Source organism: Mercurialis annua, linkage group LG1-X, assembly GCF_937616625.2.
Source record: "Mercurialis annua linkage group LG1-X, ddMerAnnu1.2, whole genome shotgun sequence".
Taxonomy (NCBI): Eukaryota; Viridiplantae; Streptophyta; class Magnoliopsida; order Malpighiales; family Euphorbiaceae; genus Mercurialis; species Mercurialis annua.
In genome coordinates, this window is record NC_065570.1 from 7,908,820 (window position 1) to 7,922,248 (window position 13,429).

The following is a 13,429-nucleotide window of genomic DNA, read 5'->3' on the forward strand; positions in this document are numbered from 1 at the left end:
TGAGTATTAATATATCATATTATATTTGTTTATAATACATGCTACTATAATTATATAAATATTATTGATTTATTTTTAATATATTTTAAATTTTTATTTTTTTTAAACACTAACCATTTATTTTATCTTATTTTATAGCAATATATGATTATATTAAGCATATATAAATAACTAATTATCAAAATTTAGAGCAAATTAAATATATTTTTAATTTTAAATATAATTAATCATTTATATTAAGTCAAATTTCAATTAAATTTAATTAATTTAAAATATTTAAATTTAATTTTTATAATCTTCATAATTTTTTTTAATTTTTTGAACCATCAAAACCGAAACTGGCCGGTTCCGAACCGATATGAAACCGCCTAAGAGACGGTTCAAGGCTGATTCAAGTATTTCTTGAACCGTGACTCGACGGTTTCAAATTCGAACAGCCGGTTTATGAACCATGGTTACCCCTAATCTAACTTTTTACAAATTGAAATGAAAGATCAACTTTGTTAATAATTATTTATGGAATCAAAAAATTTATAAAAATAAATTTTAAAAATAAGTCTAGTTTGGAGTTTGGATATGATTATCTCAATTTGTAATGCTAATAGATTATAATATTTAAGTTATCGTTTAGAAATTTATTTAATAAAATAATTAAAATTGTGGATATTTAAAAACTATTTTGCCAAGTCAACAATGGCCTATTCAAGTGGAATCTCCCCCATTATAGACTTCTTTAGTTAATTAAAAATGCTAAGAAGACTGACATTCGTGTGGAGTGCACACTCCCTCTAATTTACTAATATTATCAATTTTTCCCACACTTTATTCTATTGCTCTCCTATTCAGCAATCCATTGGAGAGATCATTATTATTTATTACGATTTTTTTTTCCGGTTTATGGTGGAGTTAAATGTTTTGAATTAAAGGGGGTTAAATTTACTATATAAACTATTCATTATAATAAATGGTGTAAATAATCCCAGAATACAAATGAATTGATAAGACGTTTTTTTAACTTAAGTGATACCGCGAGATCGAACTGTACTCATATATACAGCCGTTTAAAGTTTGGGTTCAGAATTTGCCCACCGCAAATGATTTACACGGCTCAAGTGTAAATTAATATATTTAAAATTATATTTTTTTAGTCTATAACATTCATTTGATAATAAATAATGTGAATTTATTATATTTGATCCCTCAAATTAAATTGAACTTGAGGAAATTTCAATCTAAATATTTTTGTTATTATTGAATTACAGGCCATTTATAAAAAGGTTATCAATAATTTTATTTATTATGTTTTGGTAACATAATTATTATTTTTACAACAGTATAGAGTTTTTTTTAACGGAACAACAGTATAGAGTTACTATATCATTCTATGCCAATTTTTACCTACATGTACGACGGAAAAATATAATTACTCAACTGACAATTATATAAAAGATATATAAATTATATAGTAATGATTAACTATACTGTTTTATATCTTTCATAAAGGTAAAAATTGGCCTAAAATGATCGAATGACCTTCAATTGCGAAAATGATGATTGAGTAATTAAAATATAATAAATAAAGCCAATAGGGATTGGTTCGTTTTGCTATCGCTTAAATAAGATTTCGGGTTCGAATCTTGTGAATGCAGAAAATTCTCACTAAGAGACTAACACCCACCCTGTTAGGTGCGCGACGCGGGTCGAATCCAGATTAATCAGGGTGAAGTCTGGAAACCGGATGGGCTAAAAAAAAAAAGAAATATAACAAATAAAATATTGGTAATTATTATATAAAATCCTATACTTCAGTTACTGCAAAAAAATATTTAACCCGTTTATAACAGTTCATTAACTATATCAGTTAATGTATAATAAATACGGTTTTTGTAATATGAGTTCCACAATTATATTCTTCTCAAATTAGTTGTAATTCTTATAACTGTGTTTAAGGAAAACTGAATTAGGTATATGTACTATGTAAGTTAGATCTTGCTTGCACAAATTTCTGAAGTATCTATCTGAATTGGGGTTGTAAACTAAAATTGAATATTTCATTAGCTTTCAATAAAAATATTTTAGATCAAATATAACCAAATTATATTATATTTATTTATTTATAATACATACTACTATAATTATATAACCAAATTAAAATAGAGATTATTTTCCAAATACCTGATTTGGATAAAGTATTTACACCATTTTGATCCATCTTTTCCTCTTATCCTATGTTACCTAATAAGCTAACTTATTTACAAAAAATACCTACTATATAAAGAAGTTTTATTTCATTTTAGGTTAAACTTTTTCATAACCACCTTTTCTTCTCTCTCTTCTCTCTCTTCTTCTTTTACATTTGATTTTCAGTTTATCTCCCCCGATTACTTTTCCATTCGTCTTTCCGGTCGCGCTTCCCACTACTAAAAAACAGGCAATTCGCGACGGACATTAGCGACGGAATGCATTTCCGTCGCTATATGACTCTTTTAGCGACGGAATTAGCGACGGATGTAGCATCCGTCGCTGATAGATAATAGCGACGGATTATCCGTCGCTAGTCCGTCACCAAATTGGCGGGACCTTGGCGGGAAGCCCTGGCGCCTATTTTTTCCTTCCAATTTTAGCGACGGAGAGTCAATTCCGTCGCTAACCTTTGCAGTGGTCAAAACGCAGCGTTCTGACAAAGAAATTAGCGACGGATCCTAACTTTCCGTCGCTAATTTATTACCAGAACGCTGCGTTTCATTTAGGTTAATAATTAGCGACGGATAGTTACAATCCTTCGCTAATTATTAACCTAAATGAAACGCACAGGTTTCTTCTTCTGCTCTCATCAGCAGTTTGAAAGAAAAAAAAACCTCCGGCCTCCGTTTTTCATCTCATTTCCGGCGATTCTCTCATTTTCCTCCATTTTCAGCGAATCCTCTCATTTTCCGGCATCCCCATCTTCATCACCGGCGGTTCCTCCCTTTTTGTGGCGTTTTTCATCTTCTCCTCTGCTCAACAGCCGCTGCCACCACCTGCCGTCGCCTGCCACCACCTGCCGCCGCCTGCCACCGGCCAGTCACAATAGGTTAGTTATTTTTTGTTAATTTTTATTAACTTTGAATAATGAATATAAATAATACTCTAGTTAAAATGTTAACTAAATTAAAATATGATTAGGTTATTGAATTAGCTAGGTTTAATTTTCTGGTTTTTAAAAATATATTTGAATTAGGTTCAATAATTTTAATTGGATATATTATTTTTTAATTAGTAAAATTACATATTAATAATTGTTTAGTTAGGATAATTTGCTTAGTTTAGGTTAACTTTTTATTTTGTTAATTCATTTAATTAGTTAATTATGTTATTTTTTATTTTAGGTTAATTAGTTTTTTAATTATTTAATTTGCTTTTTTATTTTGTTAGGTTAATTAATTGTTCAATTAGCTTAAATTATTACTTTAGATTAATTAATTGTTTAATTATGATAATTTGCTTAGTTTAGGTTAACTTTTTATTTTGTTAATTCATTTAATTAGTTCATTAAGTTCGTTATAAGTAGATTGTATTTTGGTTTGTGAATTGTAATTTGCTTGCAGGACTTCCCTGAAAAATGGGTGATGCTCATTTTTTAGTGGAAGTGCTGCCCAATTGTTTCTAGAAATTTAAGATACTTATTAAGTATATATCTGTTAGTTTGTTGCAACGGATAAGTGTGATATCCGTTTGTTTGTTGCAGCGGCCCGAGATTCCTTATTGTTCCTTTGTATCTGTTGCGGTTCTGCTCTACAACAAGTAAGTACCGTTATTTTTTTTTATTTTCATTTATTATTAGTTAATTTATAAACTGTTTAAAATGACCTCGATTTTATTCCCACCGAATAATATCGTAAACCTAGCCGTAGATTTCCCGTCCCGTGTGTTCAAGCGATTGAACGACACGGGATTGTACAGTTTGTACAGTTTGTAAAACTGGTCCTCCCGTAGCTCGGTCACGAAATTATATATGTCTAGTAGCGGTAGAAAAATATTCGGTTGTTTTCCAGCCGTTGATAGCTGAGCTAAACCAACTTTGGGAATTTGGAGTCCAGACATTCGACGTTCATAGGCGACAAAATTTTCAAATGAAAGCGGCACTGATGTGGACAATTAATGATTTTCCCGCTTATTCAATGTTGGCTGGCTGGAGCACATCTGGGAGACTGGCTTGCCCTCACTGCATGGAAAATACAGATGCTTTCACGCTGAAAGGGAGTAGAAAACAGTCGTGGTTTGACTGCCACAGAAAGTTCTTGCCTCGTGGTCACCCGTACCGTCGTAACACAACTCAATTCCGTAAAGGGAAAACCGTAAACAAAGAATTCGGACACCCGAAAACCGGAGAAGAATTGTTGGCAGAGGTGGACAGTCTGGGGTTTATGAAGGCATATGAATTTGGGGCTGAGAAAAATAATGCTGCGAAGTCGGAAAATTATGGTTGGAATAAAAAAAGTATTTTCTGGGATTTGCCGTATTGGAAAACAAATCTCATTCGTCACAATCTCGATGTCATGCACATTGAGAAAAACGTATTCGACAACATTTTCAATACGGTACTAAATGTTCCCGGGAAAACGAAAGACCATGCAAAATCTAGAGAGGAGTTGAATGACATATGTGATCGGCCTGAGTTAGCTAAAGATCCGGTTACTGGGAGATTTCCTAAGGCGATGTATGCTTTGGACAGGGACGGGAAAAAAGCTTTACTTGAGTGGATTAAGTTAATAAGGTTTCCAGATGGCTACGCGTCCAACTTGTCCAGATGTGTCGATACAATCGGTCTGAAAATGCATGGAATGAAAAGTCACGACTGCCACATTTTTATGCAAAGACTTCTGCCAATCGCTCTCCGTGAGCTATTACCGAAGGAAGTCTGGGAGCCTTTAACAGAGCTGAGTATCTTCTTTCGTGAGTTAACCTCCACGTCTCTAACAGAGATAGATCTAGATCGTATGAGGCTGGAAATCCCAAAGATACTGTGCAAGCTGGAACGTATTTTTCCGCCCAGCTTTTTTGACTCCATGGAACATCTACCCGTACATCTGCCGTACGAAGCTATGATGGCAGGTCCGGTTCAGTATCGCTGGATGTATCCATTTGAAAGGTAAAGTAATTGAATTTTCTCAATTCTGTGTAGCAGTATATATTTTGACATGTCATGTTCACTAACTGAGGAATGTGGAATCAGATATTTGAGAAAGCTGAAAAAAAAAGTCAGCAATAAAGGGAGGGTGGAAGGAAGCATCAGTAGCGGATACTTGAATGAAGAAACCGCAAAATTTGCAGCTTATTACTTTTCAGAAGGTGACCCAATGATACCTGAGCGGCCGCAAAGGAATGAAGTTTATGACATTGAAGTCGACGACGATGTGGACAGACTATCTATTTTCAAGCCGCACGGGCAATCAGTGGGTGCTTGCCGCAAGAGATATCTTGAAGATTCTGAGATTGTTGCTGCTCGGACATATGTTCTGTTGAATTGTTCAGAAATTGAAAATTACAGAGAGTAAGCTTTAATACAGTTGTCAATGTCATATCCAATAATTATTGAGCTTGTAATAATTGTTTTCTTCTTAACTAAGGGTTTTCGAAGGCGAGTTGCGCAGAGAAAACCCTGAAATCACCATCTCTCAAATTGAAGCGAAGTTCGAGAGTCAATTTGCCTACTGGTTTCAACAATACGTAAGTATTTTACAAAATACTTTTCGATTCTTTCAATAAAAAGTTCTGATTTATATACACTTTTACGCTACAGGTGCAAGATCCAACTGTTTGTACTAATCCCTTTATTCTTAGTCTCGCTAAAGGACCTCTTAGATCAGTAAGAACATTTAAGGGGTACCGTGTAAACGGATTTAAGTTTCAGACTCAAGCTTATGGGGAGGAACAGCTTACTATGAATAGTGGAGTCTGCGTGAAGGGAACTCAATATGTCGACAGCGAAAATGACTTTTATGGAGTTCTGACAGACATAATTGAGCTGGAGTATCCGGCTCTTCCAATGAAGACGACTGTCTTATTTAAATGCGAGTGGTTCGACCCAGCACGAAATTCTGGCACAATTAGTAACAAAAAATACAACATGGTGGATATTAATAACAGAAGGAGATACAATAAGTATGAACCATTCATCTTAGCCGAACAGGCCGACCAGGTTCATTACCTGCCATATCCTAGTAAAAGAAGGGATAAATTAAATTGGTGGGCAGTTTGCAGGACAAAGGCAAGATCTGAACTTGACATGCCCGAGGGGATTATCCCGGCTTTTCAAGACGTGATAGAAGAAAATCCTCTCATTGTTGCAACGGACGACAATTCGACATATTTAGCCGATGACAACGGAGAAGCTGAAGAAGATGCGTTGTTCGTGCCTCCTGATGAAACAGAATCTGACTTTATCGCATCCTCATCAGATGAAGATGAAATTGAAGAACTTTAGTAGCTTAGAGTATTTTATGTATTAGCATGTTTCTTAATTATAATTATGTTTTATAATTATTTATTCAAGTGTACTATTTTAAATTGAATTCATATTTCTTAGTTATATGTTTCACGTATGTTATATGTTTCACGTATGTAGTTTTATAATGTGTTGTTTAGTTTTGGAACAATTAACTTGACAATTAGTGCAGGTATGAGGGGTCGAGGCTCAGGCGGAGGCTCAGGCCGAGGATCAGGCCGAGGATCAGGCCGAGGACGGGGGGACCCTACCGAGCCCGTAGAGGAGCAGCATCGTGAGGAGGCTGGAGGACCTGTTCAGCCTTTGCAGGAGCGTGAGGCAGGCGAGCCCCCGGCCATTTTGGACAACCAGGGTAGGGCGATGGTTCGTCCGGACCCTAGCAGGTATGATTAAAGTTTTTTTAATTTTTTTGATTTTTAGTATGGAATTAATATGTATGTAAAGTAAATTATGCTTATTATATCACAGGACAATGTTGCTGGACTCTGGGCCTGTTTCTCGGGCTATCCGGGATATTTTCAGGCAGTGCTGGTTCGAGACTGGATCAGCATGGCGCTTTCTGACAGCGGACCAGAGGGAGTTCTATTTTCAGGAATTTCAGGTAATTAAATTTAAAATTTAATATATTTAAGATTTGGTATTTGTGAAAATTCTAACTCAAAGCTCATGTTATTACTGTTTGCAGAAGAAGTTCTGGTGGGATGACTCTGCGTACAGCGAGGAGGTAATCAGACGGGTCTTCATGACCCATGCAGCCACCCGGTACAAAGACAACATCCACAAGATGAGGAAAATGCAAAAGAAGCATACATCTGTGAATCAGGAGATCTGGGAAGCCTGGAATGCATTTTGGGACACAGAGAAGGAGAAAAAGAAGTCAGAGACAGCTCGGGCAAACCGGATGAGTGAGCCTGCGGGCCCCGGTTCTGGTCCTGTCCGCCATACCGGAGGATCTCGCTCTGCTATCAAGCATATGGATGTGATGGTTTGTTTCTAATCAGTAATTAAATTACTTAAATAACGTATTTGTTTTATTTTAATACTTAATAAATCTGTATTTTTCTGATAGGCTAAGGAGCTCGGCCGGAAGCCGAGTGCGACAGAGCTGTACAGTCGCCTTCATAAAACGAAGGCTGAGAAGAAACCAGTCGACAAGAGGGCTCAGGATATGACTGTAAGTCCTTATCACATTAAAATTCTATAAGTTGTGTATATAGGCTTAAGTGTTGAATATATTATATATGAAGTGTTAAACTGTATAGGCTTAACGTTTGTGTAATTAGAACTTAATATATTTGGTTGGTTGGGTTATATATTGTAATTTGCTGTAATTTGCTTGCAGGACTTCCCTGAAAAATGGGTGATGTTCATATTACAGAGGAAATGCTGCCGAAATTTCCTGAATAATTAGAATTATTAATAAAGTGTTATGTTTTTTTATTTGTTATAAAACTAAACTGATATGTTTTGTAATTGTTTTGTACGTAGGACGCCATCGCTGAGAGGCTTGCTGCTGCGACACAGTCGCCGACCGGAGAGGGGAGCACCTCGAGTCCTGTGGATGAGACGCATATATTTATGGATATCGAGGGCGTCAACAAGAAGCATCGGGTGTACGGCCTGGGTTCGGCTACCAGCAGATATGTAGGCCCGAGTATCAGACCGCAGAGAGGCAGCTCTTCACGGACATCACAGCAGACGGATGAGGAGGTCGAGCGCCGTGTGCAGGCCGGCATCCAGGAGGGCCTGCGGCAGGTTGAGCAGCGGTTGGCGGCGCAGCAGGCCAGCATGGCACAAATGATACGTGATGAGATTGCACGGATGATGCCGAATCTCCCACCAGAGTATCAGCCACAATTTCCCCCTCCTCCGCCAGACGGTGGCGATACTACAGATTTGTAGTTTCCTGTTTATTTTATTTTCTAAAATATATTATGTACGATGTTTTTTTTCAGACAACGTTTTATGTATACTTTGATATTTTATTTTATATATATATACTTTTATTCAGTTTCAAATAGGTGTAATCTAAAATAAAATTTAATTACTGTATTTAGCAGGTTTTAAACATCAGTGAAACACAAAAACAACAGAAAACGGCAGAAATTTGCCAAAATAATACAAAATTGGCGACGGAATTGTCAGGTTTAGCGACGGATATGTCCGTCGCTAACCGGTCACAGTGAGACGAACTGTGACCGGTTAGCGACGGACATATCCGTCGCTAAACCTGACAATTTAGCGACGGCTAATCCGTCGCTAATATATCTATATCCGTCGCCAATTAGTCTCAGAATTCGTCTCCAAATGAGACTAATTGGCGACGGATTGACAAATTTAGCGACGGAAATTCCGTCGCTAAATTTGCCACGGATTGAAAATGTTGGTCGCTACTTGTTTAGCGACCAACGTTGTGGCGACGGACCTAATCCGTCGCCATTCCGTCGCTAATCACCATTAGCGACGGAATTCAAGGGTTTAGCGACGGAATAGTCCGTCGCTAAACCACTGTTTTTTAGTAGTGTCCGTTCGTCTACTTCCGATGGATTTCTCGTCGTTTCCGGTCGTTTTTCCGTTCGTATTTTCCGTTCGCGCTACTCCGTTCGTCTTTTCCGTTCGCGCTATGGATTTCTCGACTCGTTTTTAGATTTGTGTAATTTTTTAGGTTCTTTTTAATGATTTAAATATTTTGTAAATAAATTATTGTAGATCTATAATTTTTTGTTTATAAAATTGTTCTATTGTTCATATAATTATTTATTTTGTCTTCTCTTATTCTTAGATTTATTTATTACTACTGATTTTGTAAAAAAAATATTAACTTATGGTGCATTTGTAATAATTTTATAATATCTTTACGTTTTAGTGTATTTTTGGTGTATTAATGGTGTATTTCTGCCGTTTTTTAGTATATTTATGGTGCATTTACAGTGTTTATGGTGCATTTACAGTGTTTATGGTGTATTTGCAGTGTTTATGGTGTATTTGCAGTGTTTCATGGTTAAACCACAAAAAGCACTACAAAATGCTATAAATACACTACTTATACACTAAATTTACACTATATAAACACTATAAAAACACTATATATACACTACTGTTACACTATAAAAAACAAAATAAAAAATTCCAGAAAAAAAATCTATAAAAAATAAAAATCAACACTATATATACACTAATCTTACACTATATAAAAAAAACCGCCCTTCGGTTCGGTCGGTTAGGTCGGTTTGGTTGACCGAACCAAAAAAACCAAAAACCGAAATTGAAAAACCGAAAAAGGTATTTTGGTAAATAAAAAAACAAAACAGGTAAATAAAGTTAGGGAAAAAAGTTAAAAAATAAAACTCAAAACTTGCCATGCAAAATTATAATTATTTTGGTGAAACATGTATTTAGGGAAATTAGCACATTAAAATATAATCAATTTGATTTATTTACTATAATTTTTTATAGTATTTTGGTTTGATGTGTTTTTTATTTTTGTTACTAAAATGCCCAATTATTATTTTATGTAATATAATTTTATGTAAATATTAGATTATTATGTATTCAAGTTGTTGAAATGTACGGTATACTAATTTTTGACTTAAATTTGATGTCTAATTTTGATATCTCTTTGTTTTCCTATATCTTTCTGTTATTTTCTAAAAAGTTTCAATATAAAACCAAAAACCAAATAGGACGAAACCTTATTTTATCTCTAAAATTCCGTTTGATTTTCGTCTCTCTCAAAATCGATTGATGGATTTTGATAAAATCACTAGAGTATGAAACGTAATTGCATACTCTTACATAGTGTGGAAATTGCACTCAGTATTTGAAATATTTAAATTAGCTTTAGCGACAAAAGAATAAATAAAAAGTCTCTATGATTTTATTCCACTAAGCTGCCCTAATTCTGGCAAAAGTCCGGGTTCATTTTTCTTTTTTACAATTATCGAGCTATAAACTTTTAACAGAACAGCTACCTGCAGCATTTTATTTATAATATTTTATTGCCACAACTAGTATATTTTTGTTCATTTTAGATCAATTTGCTTACGTGGTTGCCGGCTTGTTATCCACTATCGCACATAATAACCTCTCACGTAAGTAAAAATCGACTTTAAATGAGCGGGTGATATTTTCATGTAAGCAAAAATCAATCTGAAATGAGCAAGTAACCTCCTGTTTCTAAAATGTATTTGTTTGGATATATCAAAATATTACAAATGAAGCATTGCTAACTATTTATTAAAAGTGTATAGTTTGATAACCGCAAAAAAAAAAAACATTAAACCCGCAAAAAGTGACTCTCCCTCTATAAATACCTTTTATTCATGGCTTGTGTCCTTCACACTTTTGTGATATTATTCTTCACTATCTTATTAATTTCTCATATAATCACATCTTTATCACCTTTTTTCTTCAATGGCAAGCAATCAATCATCTTCTCTTAACAACATCAGATTTCCTATTACTGTTACTAACAATAATAGTAATGACGTTGAAGTACTAGAGCCAGAGGCCAATAGTAAAGACGACACATTCGACTACTCGAAAAGAGCACAATGGCTTCGAGCAGCACTTCTCGGCGCAAACGACGGATTAATCTCCATTGCATCGCTGATGATGGGAGTTGGTTCCGTCAAACAAGACATTGAAGCCATGATTTTAACAGGCTTTGCTGGTTTAGCAGCCGGTGCTTGTAGTATGGCGATTGGTGAATTCGTGTCTGTGTATTCGCAGTTGGATATCGAGTTAGCTCAAAAGAAGAGACAACATAAAAACAGAAACGGAAACAGAAACGGAAATAAAGAAGGGGAGAAAGAGAATTTAGCAAACCCATGGCAAGCAGCGGCTGCGTCAGCTCTTGCATTTGCAGTGGGTGCAATTGTGCCATTGCTGGCTGCTGCTTTCATAAGAAATTATAAAGTGAGACTTGCTGTTGTAGTTGGAGCTGTGAGCTTGGCTCTAATGGCGTTTGGATGGTTTGGTGCCGTGTTGGGCAAGGCACCGGTCATAAGGTCTTCAGCTAGGGTTTTAGTTGGAGGTTTGATGGCTATGGGTATAACCTTTGGTCTAACCAAATTGATTGGATCAACTGCTCTCTGATTTTATCAATTTGGATGACCGGAACTGGTAGCTTGTGTATGGGCTGTTGTATATGCATGAAAATACTGTACAAGAAGCCAATGAATAGTAATGCTTAATTATTTTATGAAAAATATTGTATGAACTATAATATATATGTACCCACATGAAATTATAAATCCTGCATACAGTATATGTATGATTTGGTATTAGTGAATTCAATATTCAATCATATTTACATATCTTAATCATTGATCTAGCTACTTATTTTGATCGAGTGTTAAATTTTTGGGATAATACTTTTGTGTTATTTCATTTTAGTGAGAAAACTATAATTATGTATCACTATATCTTACCATCTTATGGAGCAGTATTTTGTTTCTGTTTGCTAAATGTTACTCCTAATTTTAATGATTCACAATTTTAATTTTTTTCTTATGAATAAATTTGTATATTAAAAAACCACAAAAAATCAGAAAACCGCTACTCAAAACTTTCACACAAAAAAATGGTGTGGCACACTAAAGACCGAGGTTATGGAAAATGGAAAAAACATAAAGTCACTTGTTCGAAAATAAAATACAGTAAAGATTTTTATAAAAATCCAATCCTGAATAACAAAAACTCCCATTACAAATCTTAAAAAAAAATCCGTCTTGTTCAAACAATTGAAAATCACTACATCCTTCGTTGGAGTTGCACTTCGAAAAACTCCTGAGTTTTTACTTTTCTAAATCTCCCAAACGGTCAAAAACTAAAGAATCTGCCAAAGTTTCCAATGAGGACCCCTTAGAACCATATTCTGTCACTGAATCATAAAGTCGACAAAAAAAATGGATCTAAAAGACATCCAACCTCTAACGCACCACATCCCAGATGCTCTTAGCGAAACCACAATGAATGAGAAGATGGTCTTACGTTTTGCCAATATCACAAAGCGAACACATACAGTTATCAAAAGAGACAACATCTTCCACAAAAATAAATTTGATTTCTGCCATAGAACCTGGAAATAAATCCTCTCCAACAAATTCTTCAAAGTAAAATGGCATAACAGATTCTACAACAAATACCGAGCAACTCTCCTCAGCAAATTTTATCTCCGCCGAGTGATTAATAAATCGACAAGTACTCGAGATAAGCACAAAACCCATATAAAATTGCTTTTTTTTAAATCCGCATCCGGGTGAACTAAAATACATTCACCAATAGAATTGTCAATTTCCATAAAAACCTTCGACGACCAAAGAGATAGAGGCAATTCCGAGATCGAAACTTAAACTAAATGTGTAATGCTTGATTAAAACCTTTTGCCTATGAAAATGATTGGAATAAATTTGCCCTATATGCACCACAAAATTCTTAGCGTTATAAAAAAAATTAAACGTGAGTACGTAGAATCAAGTTACCTCCCATCAAAGATATATCACCATAATATTCTGATAAAAAAAAGAACATCTTCGCCTTCAATTTGATTCAATATTATTAACCCTAACAATAATGGATCTCTCCATCCATTCATTACCAGTAGAAGACGACGCCTGCGAAATAGTTAAACACCAGTTATGAAGCTTTGTGTTAGCCCTAAATAGAGAATCAACTTTGACTGCACCTAACGAAATTACGTTCTTGTAATATCTTCTATCCCTGGAAGAAGGAGAAGACATAGTCCGGACCAGAGAATTGACATGCTTCTTCATTGGGGCAGTTCTCATCTTCTTCTATAGAAACTTGTAAATAAACTCATGAAGCCTGAATTTACCAATCATAATCATGTTCAACGATCAATAATCTATGAAGTTGCCTTGTCTGAATCCGGCCTGAAAAAACCAAAGCTGACGTTACATATTATGAGTTTCGTTGCCA

The 13,429-nt window shown here is 35.0% G+C and overlaps 2 protein-coding genes across 2 annotated transcripts; both read left to right on the forward strand.

Moving 5' to 3' along the window:
* The first annotated feature begins 2,796 nt into the window (after positions 1-2,796).
* LOC126688086 (uncharacterized) lies at positions 2,797-8,389 on the forward strand. The gene is made up of 7 exons (XM_050382698.1): positions 2,797-3,073; positions 3,728-3,783; positions 6,660-6,870; positions 6,956-7,088; positions 7,173-7,472; positions 7,557-7,661; positions 7,976-8,389. Exons 1-7 carry the CDS (start codon positions 2,802-2,804, stop codon positions 8,387-8,389), a joined length of 1,491 nt encoding a protein of 496 aa, XP_050238655.1. The 5' UTR covers positions 2,797-2,801.
* Positions 8,390-10,844: 2,455 nt separating this feature from the next.
* Positions 10,845-11,748, forward strand: LOC126677118 (vacuolar iron transporter homolog 4-like). Its single transcript, XM_050371591.2, has one exon. The coding sequence runs from the start codon at positions 10,901-10,903 to the stop codon at positions 11,582-11,584; it is 684 nt and encodes a 227-aa protein (XP_050227548.1). The 5' UTR covers positions 10,845-10,900; the 3' UTR covers positions 11,585-11,748.
* Positions 11,749-13,429: the final 1,681 nt, after the last annotated feature.

Coding starts and splice junctions, on each gene's coding strand:
- LOC126677118 (XM_050371591.2), top strand. CDS start 10,901: ATGGCAAGCAATCAATCATCTTCTCTTAACAACATCAGATTTCCTATT.
- LOC126688086 (XM_050382698.1), top strand. CDS start 2,802: ATGAAACGCACAGGTTTCTTCTTCTGCTCTCATCAGCAGTTTGAAAGA. Junction 3,074..3,727: donor CCACCGGCCAGTCACAATAG/GTTAGTTATTTT, acceptor TGTTTGTTGCAG/CGGCCCGAGATTCCTTATTG. Junction 6,871..6,955: donor GTTCGTCCGGACCCTAGCAG/GTATGATTAAAG, acceptor ATTATATCACAG/GACAATGTTGCTGGACTCTG.